At 38.8% G+C, this 24,664-nt stretch overlaps 1 protein-coding gene across 8 annotated transcripts in view; it reads right to left on the minus strand.

The window, feature by feature from the left end:
- Window positions 1–552: 552 nt before the first annotated feature.
- The window catches only part of LOC119494087 (caspase-3-like), a 39,603-nt gene continuing 15,491 nt past the window's right edge, over window positions 553–24,664 (minus strand). The window contains exons 1-8 of one of the 8 annotated variants that reach the window (XR_005208113.1): window positions 8,280–8,537; window positions 6,705–6,785; window positions 5,582–5,745; window positions 4,844–4,972; window positions 3,183–3,358; window positions 2,670–2,787; window positions 694–1,404; window positions 553–661 (exon numbers count right to left, since the gene is read on the minus strand). Coding sequence is in view for 7 of the 8 variants with exons in the window: in XM_037779693.1 (XP_037635621.1) it covers window positions 1,169–1,404; window positions 2,670–2,787; window positions 3,183–3,358; window positions 4,844–4,972; window positions 5,582–5,745; window positions 6,705–6,785; window positions 8,280–8,359 (984 nt within the window). In the remaining variant the exon portion in view is untranslated. The other 7 variants (XM_037779700.1, XM_037779699.1, XM_037779693.1 and 4 more) reach the window with 7 other exon arrangements.

The raw sequence follows: 24,664 nt of genomic DNA on the forward strand, positions 1-24,664 counted from the left end.
AGAATCATTTCATTTGCACAAACAAAAATAAATTGTTTGCTCAATAAATCAACCATCATACCAAATTTGAAGTTCCTAAGTTAAATAGTTTCTGAGTTCTGCTCCGGGAACGAAATTAAAGTTGAAAAACAAATCACAGTTTTTGGCCAAAATTTCAAGTTTTGGGCACCCTGGACTTCTAGCCCCCAAAAGACACAACTAGACCTCACTGTCAACCATTATACCAAATTTGAAGTTCCTAAGTTAAATAGTTTCCGAGTTCTACTCCAGAAACGAAAGTGTGACATGCGAACGAACGGACAGAAGGACGGACACGCCGAGCGCTATATACCACAGACTTCGTTGTCGTGGGGGTATAATTAATTTTTGTGTCTATTAGCCTCCATATTTTTATTTTTTATTTTAGACTTTTAGATTCAGGAGTTCCGTGGACAAAAATAAATTTTTACACACAGCTTCCAGGATCTTTGAATCTACAGCTGACTGACGGCTTTAAACCATTTGGTAAAGAAATTGTTGTGAAATAGTACCTTTATTATTGCCAAATAAGTCTATATATATATATATATATATATATATATATATTTATCATGAGTCCCAGTTAAAGGTATAAAGAGTAATGACAGTGGTAATGTAACACATAAAAACAAGAACTACCACACTTGTGCTTGTGCATTTATTGCATTCAAAAACTGTTAAAAAGCAGAAACATTGTATGTAGTAAACTGATTGTTTATCATTTAACTATACAGCATTATGTTTATGGAGTAAAATTAGAAGAAGTCCATATTTCCACAGTTCTGCTAATATTCAAGTGTGTATCCCTGAAACAGGCTTATTGAAAATACATCCCTGGAAAAGGTCCCAACACCCTTTAGTATCTTTTCTGCAATACATGATGATCAAACATAGAATTAAAACTGGTTTAGGTTTTCCTAAAAGACCACACACTAAAAACACATAATAAAAAATGTTTGAGGCTCAACTTAAACCTCACTGATCTGTTGATGATATCCTTTTTTAATGTTATCCTTGTTTAGCCAAAGAGGGTAGAAATCTGGCAAACACCTTTGAAGGTAAAATAGATGGACATGAAATTAGTAATTGCGACAGAGTCATTTTTGACTCTGTTTCCCACTAGAGAGGAGTTTCAATAGGTTCAAAAAGTCTATCTTAATTTAGGAAAGTAGAAGTCTTTGGTCAACATGGAGACGATACAGGGGATCTGCTTCTTGCCATCATGTCCAGGTGTGTTGGAAGAGGACTCAAAGTGTAGCGACACTTTGCGGTTGACTCGGGTCATGATCTGCATCAGCTCGAGCTCTCCACTGAAAAGGTTTAACATCTCACACAACGACTGCATGAACCAGGAACCGTTCTGCTCGTTTCTCCATGCTTTGTAGCCTGCAATACAATTTACTGTGTTAACACTTTTACAACAAGCTGCACACAGTGTATGACCATTTCATTATGAATAAACATACTGAATTCCAGGTTTATACAGATATCAGAAAGTTAACTACGGAAGCCCATTTCTGCCTTGTGATGAAGAGAAAAAAAAAAGCAAAATAACAAGAATGAGATACAGTACTAAGTCATTCTTTTGAAATGGTTTCTCATTATTTTAAGATACCAAGTCAATATTTTGAGATACTAAGTTGCTATTTTGAGAAAGTTTCTCATTATTTTGAGATAATATTTTGCGATACTAAGTATTATTTTGAGAAAGTTTCTCATTATTTTGAGATACTGAGTTGTTATTTTGTGATACCAAGACATTATTTTGAGAACGTTTTTTATTATAATGACTTAAAGATGCTAGATGCGAGATTGGGAGCATTTCAATTACCTCTGCACAGCTCTCAAAATGGCGACAGCTGAGCCGGCAGCTCATAACACTGCTAACAGCGCTAACAGTGGAAACAAAGGCCACACTGCTGACAGAACTAAACAGTGTTAACCTGAAGGGTGAACCGGAGGATGGGTGCTACGCTTTCGTGACGACGCCATTGGTTGGGACGGCGTTTTTCAGCCATAACCGCCGTATGAAAGCAGTGCAGAGCAGCGGCTGTGAGCTAGCCAGTGGGTCACTCTCACATGCACTAAAAGCATGCGCGGCCAACCCGGCTAGGTCATCAAAGCATGGAATATCTCAAATTACAACACACACAGAGGGAGAGTGACTTCATTCTCTGCTCAGGTAGACATCATTCCTCTATATCTTTACATGGCAAACAGTTTTTTGCTGCTATATTAATGCTCTGGATATCATATAGAGCACCTTTAAAATGATCTTTTTTTTCATCACATTGGCGGAAATCAGAATCAGAATCAGAATCGTGTTTATTGCCAGGTGTGAGAGGTATACACTAGGAATTTGCTTTGGTTTTGTTAGTGCAAGTCAAACAGTATAATAACAAAAGAATAGATAAAAACGTTCGAATAAAATAAGAATAAAAAAATTGAATTTCTACCAATATACAATATACAAAATAAGCTATAAACAAAAATAAACATGATATAAACAGATAGTGCAAATATTGCCGGTGTGCAAACATGGGCTTCCATAGTCATCCGTGTGTCATTTAATGAATACAACGCAGTATTTTGAAAGGGCAGAAATATTAACAGGACAAAAAGTCTTTTCTACCACTTCCATTAGAAGTTACCTGGAGCCGTGGAATAAGCATACAGGAAATCGGCCTCCACAGGAATCCTCTCTGATGTTTGTTCATCGGGCTTTGAGTCTGTCTCGATTCCGTCGTCCAGGCCTATCCCACGGCACGCCTACAAAGGAAATCCAGGTACATTAATTATAACATACATTATGGTGTTTTACAGTTGTACTGAGACACTGAGGGCTACAATAACAACTAGTGGTTGTTGTGCGATTCACATTTGCACATAAAATGTTCAGGTTCTTTTATTCAAAGCTTGACATCAGATAATAAAAGAAGCATAAGATATTACTGTTGAGAGCTCTTTTGCAAACACAAAGTGTAACAAATCCTAAACAAGCATCTACAAGCACAGCGGTAGCAAGGATTTTTGGAAATCAGTGTCCTCAGTGGTAGCTACTAAGGCCCTGTCTAAAGCATTTAAAGACAGGCACAAGATGAACAGGTATATGTGTCAACTACTACAAGTGTATATGTGTGGTAACTTGGGTATATTTAACTAACCTGTATGAAGAAGAGCTTCGGTTTCCCCACCAGACTCTTACAGCGATCTCCTTTAAAGTATTTTGTCAGTTCTTCAAACCTTTCAGAACCATCAGTGCCATATATCACCCCCTCATCTCCATGACTTAGCAACACACATGCAAATGATGCACTATTACTGTGGTCCTCCTGGGATGCTGGAGACACACAAGAATAGATAGAAAACAAGACGAGTTACATTACCAGTCCGGATACTTTCTCAGTTGAATCATTATTATCTTGAGGACAGTGCTGATCTGGCAGGATGGCTACTTAAAGGGATAGTTTGGGTGTTTTGAAGTGGGGTTGTATGAGGTACTTATCCATAGTCAGTGTATTACCTACAGTAGATGACGTTTGGAGAAGCAGACAGGAGTTACCGCACAGAACCAAAATAATGTACTGCTGTGGACGGGGGCTGCAGTTCATAAACAGTAAATGAGTGTATTTGGGAATCAAAGTGGCAGTAGGCAGTATATTTTTGGCATCATTGGGCAAAAATCCCATAATAGACTTTGACCAATCACAGGTCATTTCATTGAGAGAGCGTTCCTATTGGCTGTGCTCCGGTCATGTGACCGGTACTTGGCGTTCCTTCACCAGATTTCACAGTGGCGGCGTCTCATCTTACAGCTAAACCGTGCGCTACAACATCTGAGGAGAGAAATAGGCATTAACGTAACAGAATATTGATTCATATTTGATCAGCGCTGCCTAGTTTGACCGTTTGGTCGGAGTTGTCGAGTGATTGACAGCCGGCTCTCATAGACGGTAGCTGGACAGCAGACCTCAGATCAGCTCTTACTGCTTGTTTTCCTCCGGTCTGTGAAATCTTGCAGATGCCGTTAGGAGCAGCGGAGGACACCGGAGGACACAGAGGAATAGGATTTTTTTCAGGTTACCTATTTCATGTACTACTGTCACGATATAGCGACTGTTTATAAAAAATTTTTTTTTTAATCATATTTGCTCCAATCTCGCCTACTTCAGCTTTAAAGAGTAGCCACACTGCGCTACAGTGCCGGTGCTGGTCCCCCTCTAAAAAAATAAAAAAAACATGATAATCATAATCATAATTTTATTTAAAAATGCAGGTGGGGTAACAAATGAAGAAAGAAAGAAAGAAAGAAAGAAAGAAAGAAAGAAAGAAAGAAAGAAAGAAAGAAAGAAATGCACTGACCAATTTTTTATTTATATTATAATAAATACAGTTATTTATGAATATAAAAATCGTATCGCTCCGAATTTCGCCGTAGGGCACCAAAAGGGCCAGAGCCAGCCCTGTGTAAGACGATGAGAAGCACTCATTATTAATTTTAAATTTACAACTTTAAACATTATGTGGGGGGTTCTGGATGAAAATTGTCCCCAGATAATAAATACAATTATTCTGTTGGGTAAAACATTTATATTTAAAGCTCAATCTAGAACTAAGCTGAATCTAAGTTTTCCTAAAAACGCCAATTTCTTTAGGAAAAAAATAAATTTTAAATAATGATTACCAATTGTTGTTTTTTTTCTCTTTTTCGTGAGGTTATATTGTCATGTCATCATATTGTCGTGTTTGATATGTGTATTATTTTACCTGTATTAAATAAAATTAGACACAGTTAATGAATGAAGGAAAAAGTAGTTTCTGTTACCTTTAAACAGCAGTTCCTTCATCTGTTCCACGGTCTGGTCGCTGGCTACATTGACCTTATAACCCAGCTCAGAGAAGGTCTTCTTAGCAGCAGCAGCATCTTCATCTGTCCCTTTACGGGGACGCATGCCTAGAGAGACAAAACACAAGTAGAAATGCAGCAGACAGCAGCTACAGTACAGTCCAGGGATGGGAGCTCTCCAGTACTGAGTCTGGATTAATGCAACATAATGCAACACTTCCTGTTTCTGAAACTTTGGACAGATAACATTATAATAGGGTTATTTATTTTGTAGACCAAGGAGAACACAGAGTTTAGACTGCCTGGCCTTTCCGGTTGCTGTCTCTTGTCTCTAATTGTGTGTTTATGTGTTTAAATGGCAAAACACAACTAATTACTGCGACTCCTTTTGGTAAACTGAGTGAAGGAAAAACAGAGGAGGCGGATGTGGCATGACTTTGTTGAGGCTTTAATATGCTCTCATGAGAACTGGACCTTTTACTCATTTGGTATTTGTGTGTAGCTATTATTATGCAAACTTAATTCAAAAATATGGAGTGGAGTTGTGGAACGAGTACGTCTATCAGATGAGGCCTTTTCACAGCAGACGATTTGACTCGTCATAGTAGGAAAAGCACAGGTGTTGCTAATAACATTAACATGGTTCTGCTCTATTCAAGTGTCCCAGTAAGTCATGACAATGTGACAGTGTTATTAAGTCCGGAGTAGTTATTGTACCTGTGCCGCTGTTGAAGTTGTTATTGTTGATGATCAGGCAGCTTCCGAGGCGGGGATAGTCCATCTTGTAGCGGTACGGGTCAGAGCCTGCTGTTTTATTACTGCTGGGGGCAGAGTCCATTTCCTCATCAGTGTTACTGCTGGCTGCTGGCTGTGCATGTCGCCTGAAAACGTAGACACACACAACACACACACACACACACACACTTGTGAATACACCTTGAAAAGATTTGAAACCTGAAGAACTTGTTTAAGTCTGTGCACCAGTGCTATTATAAATGTTCCAAAGAAAATTAATCAGTGTGGCAGAATCTTTTTTTTTTTTTTTCAATTTATCATTTTCACATCTATTAGTAGGCATTCACACCCAGCAGCAGAGCTACGCCTCCACCGTTTCAGACTGAAAATGACTACCGGACGCCAGTAAAACGTCCACCTACAAAGTTCCGTACAAGAGTAAAACTAAATTATTTCTATTCTTTTGTCATAATTTTATTGTCTCTACTGAATTTGCCTGTGTTGAACAATAAAAATATTATAAATATGCATACTATTATAACTATTTACTTATTTATTTATTAAAGTTTTTGCCCGGCTGCTTCCCAGAGGAGCATAAAATGAGCGACGGACATAAATAGCACACAGATTTTGTGAGTAATCTCAAAGTTTTTCATGTCAAGGAGCTCCATAATGGAGTCCAACAGACCACAGACCATGGATGTAGAAGAGGGTCCAATAGACCACAGACAATGGATGTAGAAGAGGTTGTGTTCTGTGCTTTTGCCCTGCGTGTTAGTAAATAGCCTAAAACTGCATTAGATTCTGTTTATGCCATGCTACTAGCCCTACTGGCTACTGGCCGATAGCCGGTTGTTTGGGAACAGAGACGTTAATACATCCACCACGGTACAGGCTTACAGCATACAGCCCATGGGTCTATTAAAAGATAATAAAATGAGCCAATATGTCCATTATTAAGGGCCACATACAGCTGGCAGAGCCTTTAAAGTAAGCAGCTGCTATCAGTATGACAATAATGACCTTATTTTCAATGGACAGAGCATACAGGTTTGGTACATAACATATGGATAGTCAGATGTAGTCATCAGTGTACAATAATGACCTCTTTCCAAACAATCTTATGGCGTCCACCGTGTCCCCAGCACTCTGCACGTCACCATCGCCAAGAATCTCAGCCATGTTCCTACGGGCATGAATGCAGACGAGACAGTGATCAGAAAACATACACTGTGAAAGTGAAAACATTTGGTAACTTGTTTCCAGATTCATAACAATCTTTCTCCTCCAGTATCTCGCACTTTGTCAAAGCATGTGCAGGGTTCATCAAATGACTTTCAATGCCATTTAAAACAAACCTTTTCCATAAAATATGGACTAATTTAGCTTAGTGTAACAATCTTTATTTATATTGTTCATGTACTGTTGAATGTTAACTGAAAAGTGATAATGGCACATGCCATTATTGGCCATAATCATTTTTTTAACATAATAAACCCATTACATGAACAACAATCTTGACATGGTTTCCTTAGATTTGTTTACTTCCTTAGACAAGGAGCAAAAGAGTCCTTAAAGAAATAGCCCTGAGAAATAGTTTAGCCAAGCTAGTTATTTTATTTCCCCAGATCCACACAGAACAGTCACACTCATTACATATGTATAGCTATAAAACACTGCAGGTGTAGCAAAAATAATATTAAAACTAAATGTAGCCAATAATTAACTGATCAAATGTGACTTTTTTTGATACTTGTGTTTAAATTTACTTATTTACCTTTGTATCAATTCCCTTATTTATTTACTCTTCTGTTTAATTTTCCCTTTTATTAATTTTTATTGATTATTATTAGTATTATTATTATATATTTAATTAATTAATGGCTACATCTACTTTAATAATATTTTTGCTACATTTAATAACATATTTATTTATTTTTCAAGTCACTTATTTATTTATCCATTTATTTTATTTATTTATTTGTTTTATTTATTTATTTTTCCATAGTATTTTGGTACAGATCTCGCTGTCAACAGATTTCCTCCCATACTATTTCTTTGCTAGAAAGATAATAGGCTAATTCCAATGAAAACTATAGACAGTGAGGTATGTGGTTTATCCAGAGTAACAGGAAACATTCATTCATTTACCCACATTGAGGGTGGCAGCAGGAATTTCAGAGACCCTAGGAGACAACTAGACATTTCTGTTTTTCCTTTGCAATATGGATGAAGTAACCCTTTAAATGTACTGTATGATTTGAACTCACTGTTTGTCCTTACTGGATAGTAGAAGCTCATAGAGTGTCATGTCTAGGCTGTTTCTGTTATCTAATAAGGAACAGCCAGTAGCTACTGTTACGTAAGGACGTGTAGCTCATAGCGAAACTACAAAACAAAAAGAGGGAATTACAACTGTGTTGTCAGCAGAAGTAAGTCATAAAATGAGTCATCATGTGTCTCATGTCTACTGTCAATGGACACGAGTCACTGTTCATATCTAATATCTCCACCTGTCAAATGGACATGAAGTTAAGGACATATTGAACCATTGTCCATGCAGAATATCAGGGTGTAACCTTCACAAACTCTGTTTCCTGTAGAGGAGGATTGTGGTAATATGAGTTCAAAGGCTGATTACTAAAATGTAATCTAGCTAAATGGCTGTCTGCCTCCCTACGTGAGGTCCCGTTGACTGTAGTCATGTCCTTCAGGAAGCAGCATTACATCACAATAAGGAACTGTTACTAATGTTAACATGTAATTCACTGACTACAAATGACCAACGAATGAGGCACAACATCCACTCAACTTGTGTCTCTCATAACATACTAGATAAAGAATGTTGGCCTCCTGCATTAAGTTTTACTCCAACTTAACTTTAGGTCTGTAAACTCCTTCATGTATTTCAGGTGCTACGTTACCTGGACTCAGTTACCTAGGTGAAGTTACCAGTAACTCCTACTGTATGACCACCAGTCCTGTTAACTACAACTAACACCAAAAGCCCTGCTTAGTCACTCATAAATGTAAAAAATAAAATAAAAACATATATACTTTTTCAAAAACAAACGTACCTTTTTAGTGAGTCGGTGGTGGAGATAGGTGTTAACAAGTCCGTTACTATTACTTCAAGGAAATGTCACAATGACACTTGTTCAAACCAGTCCAGGCTTCAGACTCCCAGCCAATCAGGAGCGCTGCTCCCTGTGTGGGCGGGACAAACCACAATAACCCAGGCGGACCATGCCTAAAGGGAGCAGCTGATTGGCTTAGAAAAATGTCCGGTACCCCCACGAGTACATGTTAAAATAATTTAGAAACTGAAAATGCAGTACTCAATGCACATGCACATTTAATGCATTTATTAGAGAAAATTACTTTACAGAACTCATACAAGGCAAATCAATTTGACTAAGCATTCAACATCACATAGAAATAGATCTTCTTATATTCTTTTGTAAAGAAAAACACAGAAATTATACTTATAAAGTATTGTTTTAACTAGCAGTGATCCAGGATACAATGGACACAATGAACTCTGAACCACAACATATAATTTAATACAGATGCCAATCTGCTGTGGACCTTTGTGTGTGTGTGTGTGTGTGGCATTATTTCCGAGTCTTGTTCTTCTTCAGTCTTCTTTTGAGTGGGTTATTGATTCCTCTCTGATGCTCTGCTGCCTGCATATGCTTGGTCTTCAATAGCAGAGCGGGCAGGCTGGGCGCCCCATACTGGAAGGGAGGAGGAGAGGAAAGTAGGGAGTATGTCACTATGAGAGTATCAGATAAAGGTAAAGGTAGTTTGTATTGCCAAAGTTGTACCTGTGGCCAATACACACAAATAACCAGACAGAATTATTCAGGTAATTGTTTCCATTATTTCTAAAGTAAATATTCACAACATCAGTGTGTGTGTGTGTGTGTGTGCGTGTGTGTGCGTGTGTGTGTGTGTGTGCGTGCGTGCGTGTGTGAGAATACCGTCTCTTTCTCTTTGGGGTGTTTGTGTCGGTAGTCCAGGTATTGTCTGTTGAGCTCTCTGATGTCGTGTAGAAAGGCTTGGCCTCGTCTCAGATCAGCCAATCAAACTTTAAGTTCAGCTTTCTCCTTTTGCAGCGTCCACACCTGCCTCTCTGCCCTGACCAATCACACACCGTGTAAAGGTCAATATGAGTAGTTGGACGTGAACAACCTTTACAGGAAGTTTGACTTTTTAAGGGAAGGTAGGTCAATAATGATTGTTTTTAACACTGAAAAGACCATTTATGTGTTAATTATGCATCTAACTGGCAATGCCATAGATGTTTTAATGATTAATTCTTTTAACCCTCTGAGACCCACAGTAGACCAGTTTTTGTCTTTTTTTAGGGGGGTACAGGGGGTCTTTAGGGGGAGATAGCAGGTCAACAGTAAATGTCACATAGAAGTGGTGTACATCATCTGAAAGCTGGGAACCTGGAGATTAATTTGAGATGCAGCTCAGCACTGTGTGTGTCAAATTGTTCTAGTCATAAATCAGAAATAAACATGAATTCGTTAATTATTTAAAATAAACTCTAAAAGTGTATACGGGTTTAAAACATTATGATAGCAGTATGTGATGGCCATTCCCATGCTCTATTATGTCTAGCACTTCTGTTGTGTAAACTGCTCAGAAACCCCCTTATTGTCAATCTATCTAGGAAAGCCATCCATCCTCTGAATGCTCTAGGTCTCTAGTTTGATCCATCCATCCTCTGAATGCTCTAGGTTTCTAGTCTGATCCATCCGACCTCTGAATGCTCTAGGTCTCTAGTCTGATCCATCCATCTGTCATGTTATCACCTGGGCAGTCGAGTAGTTTCCCTGTGTTTCCTCTGTTTCCCTGTCCTTTTGTCTCCTGTGTGTTTTACCCTGTCAGCCTGGTCTGTCTGTCTGGAAGGAGGTGTGGCCATCTCCTCCTCCCTCTCCTGGGCAGTAGTTGCTGGAGCAGCTGACACTAATCATCGATCAACACACACTCTGCAGTATATCAACCCTGGTCTTCTTGCCATTTATCGCCAGATCGTTATCGTCGCCACAGTGGTAGTACTTTCAGGCTCTCTTACATTGCTCATTAGTTTTTGACTTTGTCTCTGCTCACTTTTGTAGCTTTTGGTGCTCATCCTATTTTTGTCCTTTTGTCCTAGTGTGGTATACTTACCTGCCAGCTGCCTCCACTTCCTGTGATTCCTACCTGCCCACTCTCCAACATCATTGCTTCTCCTCGGATCACAGTGGACTGGAAACATCATCTGGAGGAACACTGGAACCCCATTCCCCATGCTCCTCGCTCCCTTGAAGACTCTGTCTTTAATCCCAGCCACGTTGGACTCTGAGAAACCTTGCCCTGTCCACCATTTAAATTTATTATTTATTAATAAATTCTCTTTGTTACTACTTTAAACCTTGACTAGTGTGTGCTGCTTTTGGGTCCACGTTTTGTTTCACCAGAACATAACACCGTCCTCTGAACGCTCTAGGTCTCTAGTTTGATCCATCCATCCTCTGAATGCTCTAGGTCTCTAGTTTGATCCATCCTCTGAATAATCTAGGTCTCTAGTTTATGGTTGTAAAGTTTCATGAGGATTGACAATCATTGTGAAGCAGTGGAAAGAAGGCGTGTGCGTGCGTGCGTGCGTGCGTGCGTGCGTGCGTGCGTGCATGCGTGTGTGTGTGTCTGTCTGGAGACCTCAGGACAATGTACCCACCAACACACAGACAGAAAGAGGTCAGAGGTCAAGGGACCCCTTTGAAAATGCCCATGCCAGTTTTTCCTTAAATAACCTTTAATAACTTTGGAGCGTTATTTATCCTCCTTCCCAACAAGCTAGCATGACATGTTACCAATGGATTCCTTAGGTTTTCTAGTTTTATATGATGCCTTGACCTTTACTCCTACAGCCTCTGAAAGACAGAGTCTCAGAGGGTTAAAAGGGTTTACTTTTAGTTTATAGACAGTAAAACCTTACAGTAATCTGAGTCTGTTGAAATGAAAACTGGTGTGTTCGTGCATCTGAACTGCCTCTCACCTCATCAGCTCATGTTTGGCATCCAACAGTCTCTGTGTCTTTTTACGGATCGAAGAACCCACCTGATCCACACAGACAGAAACCCCAACAGGACAGAGAGCACAGTAAGTACAGGCTGCCATCGAGACCAGAGTATTATCATGTGTCACGGTCTAACTGTCTGTCATCCGTTGAGTCATAAGGATGTGCTATTATGATTGGCTGCTGAGGTTTAGGGTCGGGCCTAGTTGGTCAGCAGGAAGTGATTTAAGCAACTCGCGGGAGAGCGAGAGGGCTGCCACACAGGAACGCCACAAGGGAGGACTTTGGCGTGGTGTGTTCGGTCGTGACAGTTGAATCCCAACCCTGAGAAGACTGACAAGTGACACCGTGAATGAACAATGCCCCATGAATGTTTGTGCCGTGAAGTTTGTCAATAGTTCGTTGTGTATTGTCTACGTCTCGTCTTAACGAGACCCATTGAACTATGAGGCCGACCGTCGGCCCACCGCAGCTTGGGCTCTCCCCAGAGCCGCCCAGACGCTCCGGCCACGAAACTGAGGCGAGGTCGGGAGCTGGCCGAGCAACTCAAACAGAGAGCAGTAGCAAGCGGGATCAGGTAGGCCAGCCCACACTACACGCCGCAGCAGGTACGCTATTAGCCCATTCCTTCTTCACATGCTCACGGCTGACTAGCTTTGTAGCTACCCCTAGAGAGCCGTATTAGTACTGACAGACCATTATTGAGGCAGAGCTGGTTTGATCGTGACACATGTAACGAGACTAAGGGCCTTGACACACCAAGTCGACAGGTTGGGGCCGTCGACTTGGTGTTCCTCTGGCTCACTCTAGTGGTTGCATGTTACCACTGACTGGCAAAACAATCTTCATAAACTGTTAATCATTCATATAAACTGACACTTTTGACAGTATTCCAGATTGAAGAAAATGCAGATTGTAACCCACTTGACTCTTTTAACTCCAGGCCTCAATTTGTCAACAGACTAAATACTTGGCCAGGAAAGCAGCCGTGCAAGATAGTGTAACATAAAACATATTGTATTAAAGATTCTTGCTGGGGCTTTAGTTCAATTCCAATTTGAATATCCTGCCACCTTCTGGTCCAGAAGTTATCCACAAAGCACTACAAATAAGCTTCACATTGTTTAAAATAAGCTTATAAGGGTTGTATTTAAATTCCCTCTCTGTACACATTTGGACTCAGGATGTTATTAAAAACTTTACTACAGTGGAAAGAATCATTGCTCAAAGTTAGTTAGGTCTCACTTTCAAATCAGAAAAGGATGCAGTTTCTGGTTACTTGACCCAACTTCAGTTGTTTTAGACTTTTAGATTCAGGAGTTTGGTTCCATGGACAAAATTATATTTTTACTCACTGCTGAAGCTGCAGCGGACCGACAGGGGTTAAAAAACATTTGGTAAAGAAATGGTAATGAAATATAGTAAATCATAAGTAGGTTAGATACCTCCGCCAAGGCCGAAGGCCTAGGAAGGTTATGTTTTCACCGGCGTTGGTTTGTTGGTATGTCTGTTTGCAGGATTACTCCGAAAGTCATCGATGGATTTGAATGAAATGTGGAGGGGTGGGGTGAATGGAAGTTTTTATTGGACTTTATTAGTTGTAACCCACAGAAGACAAACTGTGTACCATGATCTGCAAACATGTATTTTTGTATTTGTGTTGTGTAAAGTCACACTCACAAAAATACAGGGCGATTTGCAAATACGCATAACTTACTCTGTAAATACGTATTTTAAGGTTTACATGTAAAGTGATATCTACAAATTTGTGCATCTATTTCACATTTGCAGATCGCTTCCTGTGCATTTGTGGGCCACATAACATTTGTAACTTCCCTCCTGTTTGTTTACAGAATTTTGTCCGATTGGTACCGCAGCAGATCTGTAGATAATAGTTGTAATCCACAGAAGACAATTCACAAATATGTAACTTGATCTGCAAATATTTCACTACCCACAAACATATTTTTGTATTTGTGTTGTGTAAAGTCACATCCACAAAAACACAGGGCGATTTGCAAATACACATTACTTACTCTGTAAATACGTATTTTAAGGTTTATGTGTAAAGTGATAAACACGCATTTGTACATCTATTTCTACACGTGGAATACTATTTGCAGATCAAGTTACATATTTGTGAATTGTCTTCTGTGGAATACAACTATTATCTACAGATCTGCTGCGGTACCAATCGGACAATATTCTGTAAACAAACAGGAGGGAAGTTAAAAATGTCATGTGGCCTACAAATGCACAGGAAGCGATCTGCAAATGCGAAATAGATGCACAAATGTGTAGATATCACTTTCCAAGTAAACCTTAAAATACGTATTTACAGAGTAAGTTATGCGTATTTGCAAATCGCCCTGTATTTTTGTGAGTGTGACTTTACACAACACAAATACAAAAATATATTTTTTGCAATTGCAATTTGTGATTGTTGTAAAGAATCATTTCATTTGCGCAAACAGAAATAGATTGTTTGCTCAATAAATACATTTTTGTGTCTATTAGCCTCCATGTTTTTTTTATTTTAGACTTTAAGATTCAGGAGTCCCATGGACAAAAATACATTTTTCACACACAGCTTCCAGGAATCTCTGAAGCTATAGCAGACTGACAAGGGAAAAATAAACATTTGGCAAAGAAACAGTTGTGAAATAGTAAATCACAAGTTTAGTTTAGTTATTTAACCTATCTTAGCCTGGGCCGTATGGAGGTAAATTGGTGTCAGGTGTGAGTTTGCGATTGGACATTCTAGATGCAAAAGTATATTGCAACAATTGCAATTTGCAATTACAGCAAAGAATCATTTCATTTGCACAAACAAAAATAAATTGTTTGCTCAATAAATCAACCATCATACCAAATTTGTAGTTCCTAAGTTAAATAGTTTCTGAGTTCTGCTCCAGAAACAAAATTGAAGTTGAAAAACAAATCATGTTTTTTGGCCAAAATTTCAAAAGTTTTGGGCACCCTGGACTTCTAACCCCCAAAAGACACAACTAGACCTCACTGTCAACCATCATACCAAATTTGTAGTTCCTAAGTTAAATAGTTTTAGAGTTGTACTATAGAAACAAAAGTGTGACACGCGAACAAACGGACGGACACGCGGAGCGATATATTCTCCAGACTATGTTGTCGCGGGGGTATAATTAATTTTTGTGTCTATTAGCCTCCATATTTTTTAGTTTTTATTTTAGAATTTTAGATTCAGGAGTTCCGTGGACAAAAATACATTTTTTCACAGCTTCCAGGATCTCTGAATCTACAGCTGACTGACGGCTTTAAACCATTTGGTAAAGAAATTGTTGTGAAATAGTACCTTTATTTATTTATTTATTTATTTGTATATATATATATATATATATCATGAGTCCCAGTTAAAGGTATAAAGAGTAATGACAGTGGTAATGTAACACATAAAAACAAGAACTACCACACTTGTGCTTGTGCATTTATTGCATTCAAAAACTGTTAAAAAGCAGACGCATTGTATGTAGTAAACTGATTGTTTATCATTTAACTATACAGCATTATGTTTATGGAGTAAAATTAGAAGAAGTCCATATTTCCACAGTTCTGCTAATATTCAAGTGTGTATCCCTGAAACAGGCTTATTGAAAATACATCCCTGGAAAAGGTCCCAACACCCTTTAGTATCTTTTCTGCAACACATGATGATCAAACATAGAATTAAAACTAGTTTAGGTTTTCCTAAAAGACCACACACTAAAAACACATAATAAAAAATGTTTGAGGCTCAACTTAAACCTCACTGATCTGTTGATGATATCCTTTTTAATGTTATCCTTGTTTAGCCAAAGAGGGTAGAAATCTGGCAAACACCTTTGAAGGTAAAATAGATGGACATGAAATTAGTAATTGCGACAGAGTCATTTTTGACTCTGTTTCCCACTAGAGAGGAGTTTCAATAGGTTCAAAAAGTCTATCTTAATTTAGGAAAGTAGAAGTCTTTGGTCAACATGGAGACGATACAGGGGATCTGCTTCTTGCCACCAAATCCAGGTAAGTTGGAAGAGGACTCAAAGTGTAGCGACACTTTGCGGTTGACTCGGGTCATGATCTGCATCAGCTCGAGCTCTCCACTGAAAAGCTTTAACATCTCACACAACGACTGCATGAACCAGGAACCGTTCTGTGTGTTTCTCCATGAGTAGTAGCCTGCAATACAATTTACTGTGTTAACACTTTTACAACAAGCTGCACACAGTGTATGACCATTTCATTATGAATAAACATACTGAATTCCAGGTTTATACAGATATCAGAAAGTTAACTACGGAAGCCCATTTCTGCCTTGTGATGAAGAGAAAAAAACCCGCAAAATAATAAGAATGAGATACAGTACTAAGTCATTCTTTGGAAAAAGTTTCTCATTATTTTGCGATACTAAGTCATTATTTTGAGAAGTTTCTCATTATAATGACTTAAAGATGCTAAATGCGAGATTGGGAGCATTTCAATTACCTCTGCACGGCTCTCAACATGGCGACAGCTGAGCCGGCAGCTCATAACACTGCTAACAGCGCTAACAGTGGAAACAAAGGCCACACTGCTGACAGAACTAAACAGTGTTAACCTGAAGGGTGAACCGGAGGGTGGGTGCTACGCTTTCGTGACGGCGCCATTGGTTGGGACGGCGTTTTTCAGCCATAATCGCCGTATGAAAGCAGTGCAGAGCGGCGACTATGAGCTAGCCAGTGGGTCACTCTCACATGCACTAAAAGCATGCGCGGCCAACCCGGCTAGGTCATCAAAGCATGGAGAATCTCAGATAACACACACAGAGGGAGAGTGACTTCATTCTCTGCTCAGGTAGACATCACTCCTCTATATCTTTACATAGCAAGTAGTTGTTTGCTGCTATATTAATGCTCTGGATATCATATACAGCACCTTTAAAATGATCTTTTTGTTTTCAAATGGGCTTCCATAGTCATCTGTGTGTCATTTAATGAATACAATGCAGTATTTTGAAAGGGCGGAAATATTAACAGGACAAAAAGTCTTTTCTACCACTTCCATTAGAAGTTACCTGGAGCCGTGGAATAAGCATACAGGAAATCGGCCTCCACGGGAATCCTCTCTGATGTTTGTTCATCGGGCTTTGAGTCTGTCTCGATTCCGTCGTCCAGGTCTGTCCCACGGCACGCCTACAAAGGAAATCCAGGTACATTAATTATTACATACATTATGGTGTTTTACGGTTGTACTGAGACACTGAGGGCTACAATAACAACTAGTGGTTGTTGTGCGATTCACATTTGCACATAAAATATTCAAGTTCTTTTATTCAAAGCTTGACATCAGATAATAAAAGAAGCATAAGATATTACTGTTGAGAGCTCTTTTACAAACTTAGACAAAGTGTAACAAATCCTAAACAAGCATCTACAAGCACAGCGGTAGCAAGGATTTTTGGAAATCAGTGTCCTCAGTGGTAGCTACTAAGGCCCTGTCTACAGCATTTAAAGACAGGCACAAGATGAACAGGTATGTGTCAACTACTACAAGTGTATATGTGTGGTAACGTGGGTATATTTAACTAACCTGTATGAAGAAGAGCTTCGGTTTCCCCACCAGACTCTTACAGCGATCTCCTTTAAAGTATTTTGTCAGTTCTTCAAACTTTTCCAAACCGTCAGTGCCATATATCACCCCCTCATCTCCATGACTTAGCAACACACATGCAAATGATGCACTATTACTGTGGTCCTCCTGGGATGCTGGAGACACACAAGAATAGATAGAAAACAAGACGAGTTACATTACCAAATATAGAATATAGCGTACACTTAAACTGATATTGATTTTTTCTTTTTTTTTAGGTGGGCCTTTATTTTAGGTGTCTAAAATACGTTTTGCTGCAGCCCCCGTCCACAGCAGTACATTATTTTAGTTCTGTGCGGTAACTCCTGTCTGCTTCTCCAAACGGCATCTACTGTAGGTAATACACCGACTATGGATAAGAACCTCATACAACCCCACTTCAAAACACCCAAACTATCCCTTTAACAGTTCACAAAAAGTGAATTAGTGTATTGGGAATTAAAGAGTAGTCACACTGCACTACGCTGCCATCTAGTGGTTGCTACATGCTCCTTTGGTAATGCAATCTACTGTATATACTGTATATGCAGCAAATGTCACCTGATTATCCTGATCAATAATTAATGATTAATAACGAGGAGGGATGGCTCAAGGCATAGGCCATATAGGCGGTCGCCTTGGGTGCCACCTTCTGCGGGGTGCTGGTCTTTATTTAAAAATGCAGGTGGGGTAACAAATGAAGAAAGAAAGAAAGAAAGAAAGACAGACAGAAATACACTGCCACTGTAACTCTCCTTCTCACACTTTTTCATCAACCCGGCCGCACTTATTTGTTAATGAAAGTGTAAATTGTAGTGAAACCAACTAAACGCATTTAAGCCAACAATATCAGGGGGCAATTGTTTATTTATATTAAATACAGTTATTTATGAAAATAAACATCTTCATTTTTGTCTTAAAACAATTGTGATGTCTGATGTGTGTTGGGGGGGGCCTCCGAATTTCACCCTAGGGCACCAAAAGGGCTACACATTCTGGATGAAAATTGTCCCCAGATAATAAATACAATTATTCTGTTGGGTAAAACATTTATATTTAAAGCTCAATCTAGAACTAACCTGAATCTAAGTTTTCCTAAAAACGCCAATTTCTTTTGGAAAAAAAATACATTTTAATTAATGTTTACCAATTGTTTTTTTTCTCTTTTTCGTGAGGTTATATTGTCATGTCATCATATTGTCGTGTTTGATATGTGTATTATTTTACCTGTATTAAATAAAATTAGACACAGTGGATGAATGAAGGAAAAAGTTGTTTCTGTTACCTTTAAACAGCAGTTCCTTCATCTGTTCCACGGTCTGGTCGTTGGCTACATTGACCTTATAACCCAGCTCAGAGAAGGTCTTCATAGCAGCAGCAGCATCCACATCCGTCCCGTTACGAAGATTCATGCCTAGAGAGACAAAACACAAGTAGAAATGCAGCAGACAGCAGCTACAGTACAGTCCAGGGATGGGAGCTCTCCAGTACTGAGTCTGGATTAATGCAACATAATGCAACACTTCCTGTTTCTGAAACTTTGGACAGATAACATTATAATAGGGTTATTTATTTTGTAGACCAAGGAGAACACAGAGTTTAGACTGCCTGGCTTTTCCGGTTGCTGTCTCTTGTCTCTAATTGTGTGTTTATGTGTTTAAATGGCAAAATACAACTAATTACTGCGACTCCTTTTGGTAAACTGAGTGAAGGAAAAACAGAGGAGGCGGATGTGGCATGACTTTGTTGAGGCTTTAATATGCTCTCATGACAACTGGACCTTTTACTCATTTGGTATTTGTGTGTAGCTATTATTATGCAAACTTAATTCAAAAATATGGAGTGGAGTTGTGGAACGAGTACGTCTATCAGATGAGGCCTTTTCACAGCAGATGATTTGACTCGTCATAGTAGGAAAAGCACAGGTGTTGCTAATAACATTAACAATGGTTCTGCTCTATTCAAGTGTCCCAGTAAGTCATGACAATGTGACAGTGTTATTAAGTCCGGAGTAGTTATTGTACCTGTGCTGCTTTTGAAGTTCTTATTGTTGATGATCAGACAGCTTCCGAGGCGGGGATAGTCCATCTTGTAGCGGTACGGGTCAGAGCCTGCTGTTTTATTGCTGCTGGGGGCAGAGTCCATTTCCTCATCAGTGTCACTGCTGGCTGCTGGCTGTGCATGTGACCTGAAAACGTAGACACACACAACACACACACATACACAAACACACACACACACACACACTTGTGAATACACTTTGAAAAGATTTGAAACCTGAAGAACTTGTTTAGCACCATCCCACTGATTTTGACGACAGCTCAGCGATATCTAAACTTGTTTAAGTCTGCGCAGCAGTGGTATTACAAATGTTCCAAAGAAAATGTATCATAGTGGCAGAATCTTTTTTTTTTTTTCAATTTATCATTTTCACATCTATTAGTAGGCATTCACACCCTGCACACCCATGGACGAATACACCCACACAGCTGCTTTCAGCTTGATTGTGTGGGAGCATGCAGCCTGTGTTGGATTGAAATCTTCCTCACTCGCCCGTTAGCTTTGCTGCACCTGCCAGGGATGGGACAAACTACACCCAAAGAACGTATATTGATAAGAAGTGAAAGCCAATTGCTCGTTCCATTGCAACATCAGCGCCCAGCAGCAGAGCTACGCCTCCACCGTTTAAGACTGAAAGTGACTACCGGACGCCAGTAAAACGTACGCCTACAAAGTTCCGTACAAAAGTAAAACTAAATTATTTCTATTCTTTTGTCATCATTTTATTGTCTCTACTGAATTTGCCTGTGTTGAACAATACAAATATTATAAATATGCATACTATTATAACTATTTACTTATTTATTTATTAAACTTTTTTGCCCGGCTGCTTCCCAGAGGAGCATAAAATGAGCGATGGACATAAATAGAAGTCAGAAAAATCCCGCACACAGATTTTGAGAGTAATCTCAAAGTTTTTCATGTCAAGGAGCTCCATAATGGAGTCCAATAGACCACAGACCATGGATGTAGAAGAGGGTCCATATAGACCACAGACCATGGATGTAGAACAGGGTCCAATAGACCACAGACCATGGATGTAGAAGAGGGTCCATATAGACCACAGACCATGGATGTAGAACAGGGTCCAATAGACCACAGACCATGGATGTAGAACAGGGTCCAATAGACCACAGACCATGGATGTAGAACAGGGTCCAATAGACCACAGACCATGGATGTAGAACAGGGTCCAATAGACCACAGGCCATGGATGTAGAAGAGGTTGTGTTCTGTGCTTTTGCCCTGCGTGTTAATAGTAAATAGCCTACAACTACATTAAATCCTGTTTATGTCATACTACTAGCGCTACTAGCTACTGGCCGATAATCGGTTGTTTGGGAACAGAGACGTGAATACATCCACCACGGTACAGGCTGACAGCATACAGCCCATGGGTGTATTAGAAGATAATAAAAGTGATGAATTACAGCCAATATATCCATTATTACACCTGCATACAGCTAGCAGGAAGCTGGCAGAACCGGATATGTCATATGAGCGTGCAGGGCGGTGCAGTCCCGTGGGTCTGATGACCGTTCATTATGCCGAGGCAAAATAACTCTGGATTCAGCGATTAGTTAATTTAACAACTTTTAGGACATATTGATTTAAAAGAGGGCGTTAAGTGTTCATACTGGGAAGTTCATTTACCTAAAAAAAAATATACTCTGATTTACAGACACCTTTTTATACATCCATGGCCATGGACTCATTGGCGTTTTCAGTCCAAAATGGTGGCAGCGCTACCGTAGCGCCATCTAGCAGCTATTGTCCAAAAAGCACCAGAGTTTCACCTCTTTGCTTCAATACTATTTGCTACACGTCTTTCATTTCGTATTGGTGCATGGTATCCAGTGACCTTCAACCTGAGCGAAGGTCTAATTATCCAGATAAGTGAAAACATGTGCAAGGCTGCAGGGCCTTTAAAGTGAGCAGCTGCTATCAGTATGACAATAAAGACCTTATTTTCAATGGACAGAGCATACAGGTTTGGTACATAACATATGGATAGTCAGATGTAGTCATCAGTGTACAATAATTACCTCTTTGCAAACAATCTTATGGTGTCCACCGTGTCCCCAGCACTCTGCACGTCACCATCGCCACGAATCTCAGCCATGTTCCTACGGGCATGAATGCAGACGAGACAGTGATCAGAAAACATACACTGTGAAAGTGAGAACATTTGGTAACTTGTTTCCAGATTCATAACAATCTTTCTCCTCCAGTATCTCTCACTTTGTCAAAGCATGTGCAGGGTTCATCAAATGACTTTCAATGCCATTCAAAGCAAACCTTTTCTATAATATATACACTAATTTAGCTTAGTGTAACAATCTTTATTTATATTGTTCATGTACTGTTGAATGTTAACTGAAAAGTGATAATGGCATATGCCATTATTGGCCATAGTCATTTTTTTAACATAATAAACCCATTACATGAACAACAATCTTGACATGGTTTTCTTAGATTTGTTTACTTCCTTAGACAAGGAGCAAAAGAGTAGTCCTTAAAGAAATAGTTTAGCCAAGCTAGTTATTTTATTTCCCCGGATCCACACAGAACAGTCACACTCATTACATATGTATAGCTATAAAACACTGCAGGTGTAGCAAAAATAATATTAAAACTAAATGTAGCCAATAATTAACTGATCAAATGTGACTTTATTTGATACTTGTGTTTTAATTTGCTTCTTTATTTATTTACCTTTGTATCAATTCCCTTATTTATTTACTCTTCTGTTTAATTTTCCCTGTTATTTATTTGTATTAATTAGAATCATTATTATATATTTAATTAATTAATGGCTACATTTACTTTTAATAATATTTTTGCTACATTTAATGACATATTTATTTATTTTTCAAGTCACTTATTTATTTATCCATTTGTTTTATTTATTTATTTGTTTTATTTATTTATTTTTCCATAGTATTTTGGTACAGATCTCACTGTCAACAGATTTCCTCCCATACTATTTCTTTGCTAGAAAGATAATAGGCTAATTCCAATGAAAACTATAGACAGTGAGGTATGTGGTTTATCCAGAGTAACAGGAAACATTCATTCATTTACCCACATTGAGGGTGGCAGCAGGAATTTCAGAGACCCTAGGAGACAACTAGACATTTCTGTTTTTCCTTTGCAATATGGATGAAGTAACCCTTTAAATGTACTGTATGATTTGAACTCACTGTTTGTCCTTACTGGATAGTAGAAGCTCATAGAGTGTCATGTCTAGGCTGTTTCTATTATCTAATAAGGAACAGCCAGTAGCTACTGTTACGTAAGGACGTGTAGCTCATAGCGAAACTACAAAACAAAAAGAGGGAATTACAACTGTGTTGTCAGCAGAAGTAAGTCATAAAATGAGTCATCATGTGTCTCATGTCTACTGTCAATGGACACGAGTCACTGTTCATATCTAATATCTCCACCTGTCAAATGGACATGAAGTTAAGGACATATTGAACCATTGTCCATGCAGAATATCAGGGTGTAACCTTCACAAACTCTGTTTCCTGTAGAGGAGGATTGTGGTAATATGAGTTCAAAGGTTGATTACTAAAATGTAATCTAGCTAAATGTCTGTCTGCCTCCGTCCATTCTAACTAGTGTGGTCACGTTGACTGTAGTCATGTCCTTCAGGAAGCAGCTTTAAACTACAACAGGGAACTGAACTAAAGTTAACTTGTAATTCACTGACTACAAATGACCAACGAATGAGGCACAACATCCACTCAACTTGTGTCTCTCATAACATACTAGATAAAGAATGTTGGCCTCCTGCATTAAGTTTTACTCCAACTTAACTTTAGGTCTGTAAACTCCTTCATGTATTTCAGGTGCTACGTTACCTGGACTCAGTTACCTAGGTGAAGTTACCAGTAACTCCTACTGTATGACCACCAGTCCTGTTAACTACAACTAACACCAAAAGCCCTGCTTAGTCACTCATAAATGTAAAAAATAAAATAAAAACATATATACTTTTTCAAAAACAAACGTACCTTTTTGTGAGACGGTGGAGACACGTATTAACAAGTCCTCGTCGTTACTATTACTTCAAGGAAATGTCAAACACTTGTTCAAACCAGTCCAGGCTTCAGACTCCCAGCCAATCAGGAGCGCTGCTCCCTGTGTGGGCGGGACAAACCACAACAACCCAGGAGCACCTTGTCCAAAGGGAGCAGCTGATTGGCTTAGAATGTCCGGTACCGTCACGAGTACATGTTAAAACTAGAAAACCAATTTCTGAAGAAATTGCTGAGTGAATGCTGGATGCTGAAGAGCTGACGCTACGCTGTAATGCTGGTTTAAATGTTGTGAGAAGATGAAGTGGTAGGAATAGTTGGAAAAGTGGGAATGGGTTGAATGTTTATGAATTTCATTGAAAAGTTGAATAATACTATAATACTAATAATTTATCAAAGCTGTCGAATATTTGAAGGTTTCTGAATAGCTGATGCTACACTGCACTGCTGGCTTTAATCTGTATGAAGAAGGAGAAGATTAAGGAAGAGTTGAAAAAGTGCTAATGGGTTTAATTTGTATGAATATCATTGAAAAAATGAATAATACCAATAGTGTATAAAAGATGTAGAATATTTGAAGGTTTTTGAATAGCTGACGCTACACTGCATTGATGGCTGTAATCTGTATGAAGAAGGATACAGAATCAGAAGAGTATGAATCAGTAAATAAATGTTGTAATTGAATGAAAAGCTGCTGAAGCATTATAAATAGTTAGTTCTGAGTTCCTTGTTAAGAAAGTTACCTTTTGGGGCTTTTATTTTGAAAAACTAAGTGAATCCCTAGTTTCCTGTTAACATAATGAGAGTTGGGGGCTTTTATTTTGTGAAACTAGTGTAATTGGGAGCTTCCTGTTAAGAGATGCTGTTAAAAAGATGCTTCCAGCATTCACACCAATAAAGAATGTAGAAGAACATATGTTGTGAATGTTTCCAGCATTCACACCAATAATTTAGAAACTGAAATCGAGTACTCAATGCACATGCACATTTAATGCATCTGTCAGAGTAAATTACTTTACAGAACTCATACAAGGGAAATCAATTTGACTAAGCATTCAACATCACATAGAAATAGATCTTCTTATATTCTTTTGTAAAGAAAAACACAGAAATTATACTTACAGTATTGTTTTAACTAGCAGTGATCCAGGATACAATGGACACAATGAACTCTGAACCACAACATATAATTTAATACAAAATGTCAAACTGCTGTGTGCCTTTGTATGTGTGTGTGTGTGTGTGTGTGTGTGTGTGTGTGTGTGTGTG

Source organism: Sebastes umbrosus, chromosome 9 (assembly GCF_015220745.1).
Source record: "Sebastes umbrosus isolate fSebUmb1 chromosome 9, fSebUmb1.pri, whole genome shotgun sequence".
Lineage (NCBI taxonomy): Eukaryota > Metazoa > Chordata > Actinopteri > Perciformes > Sebastidae > Sebastes > Sebastes umbrosus.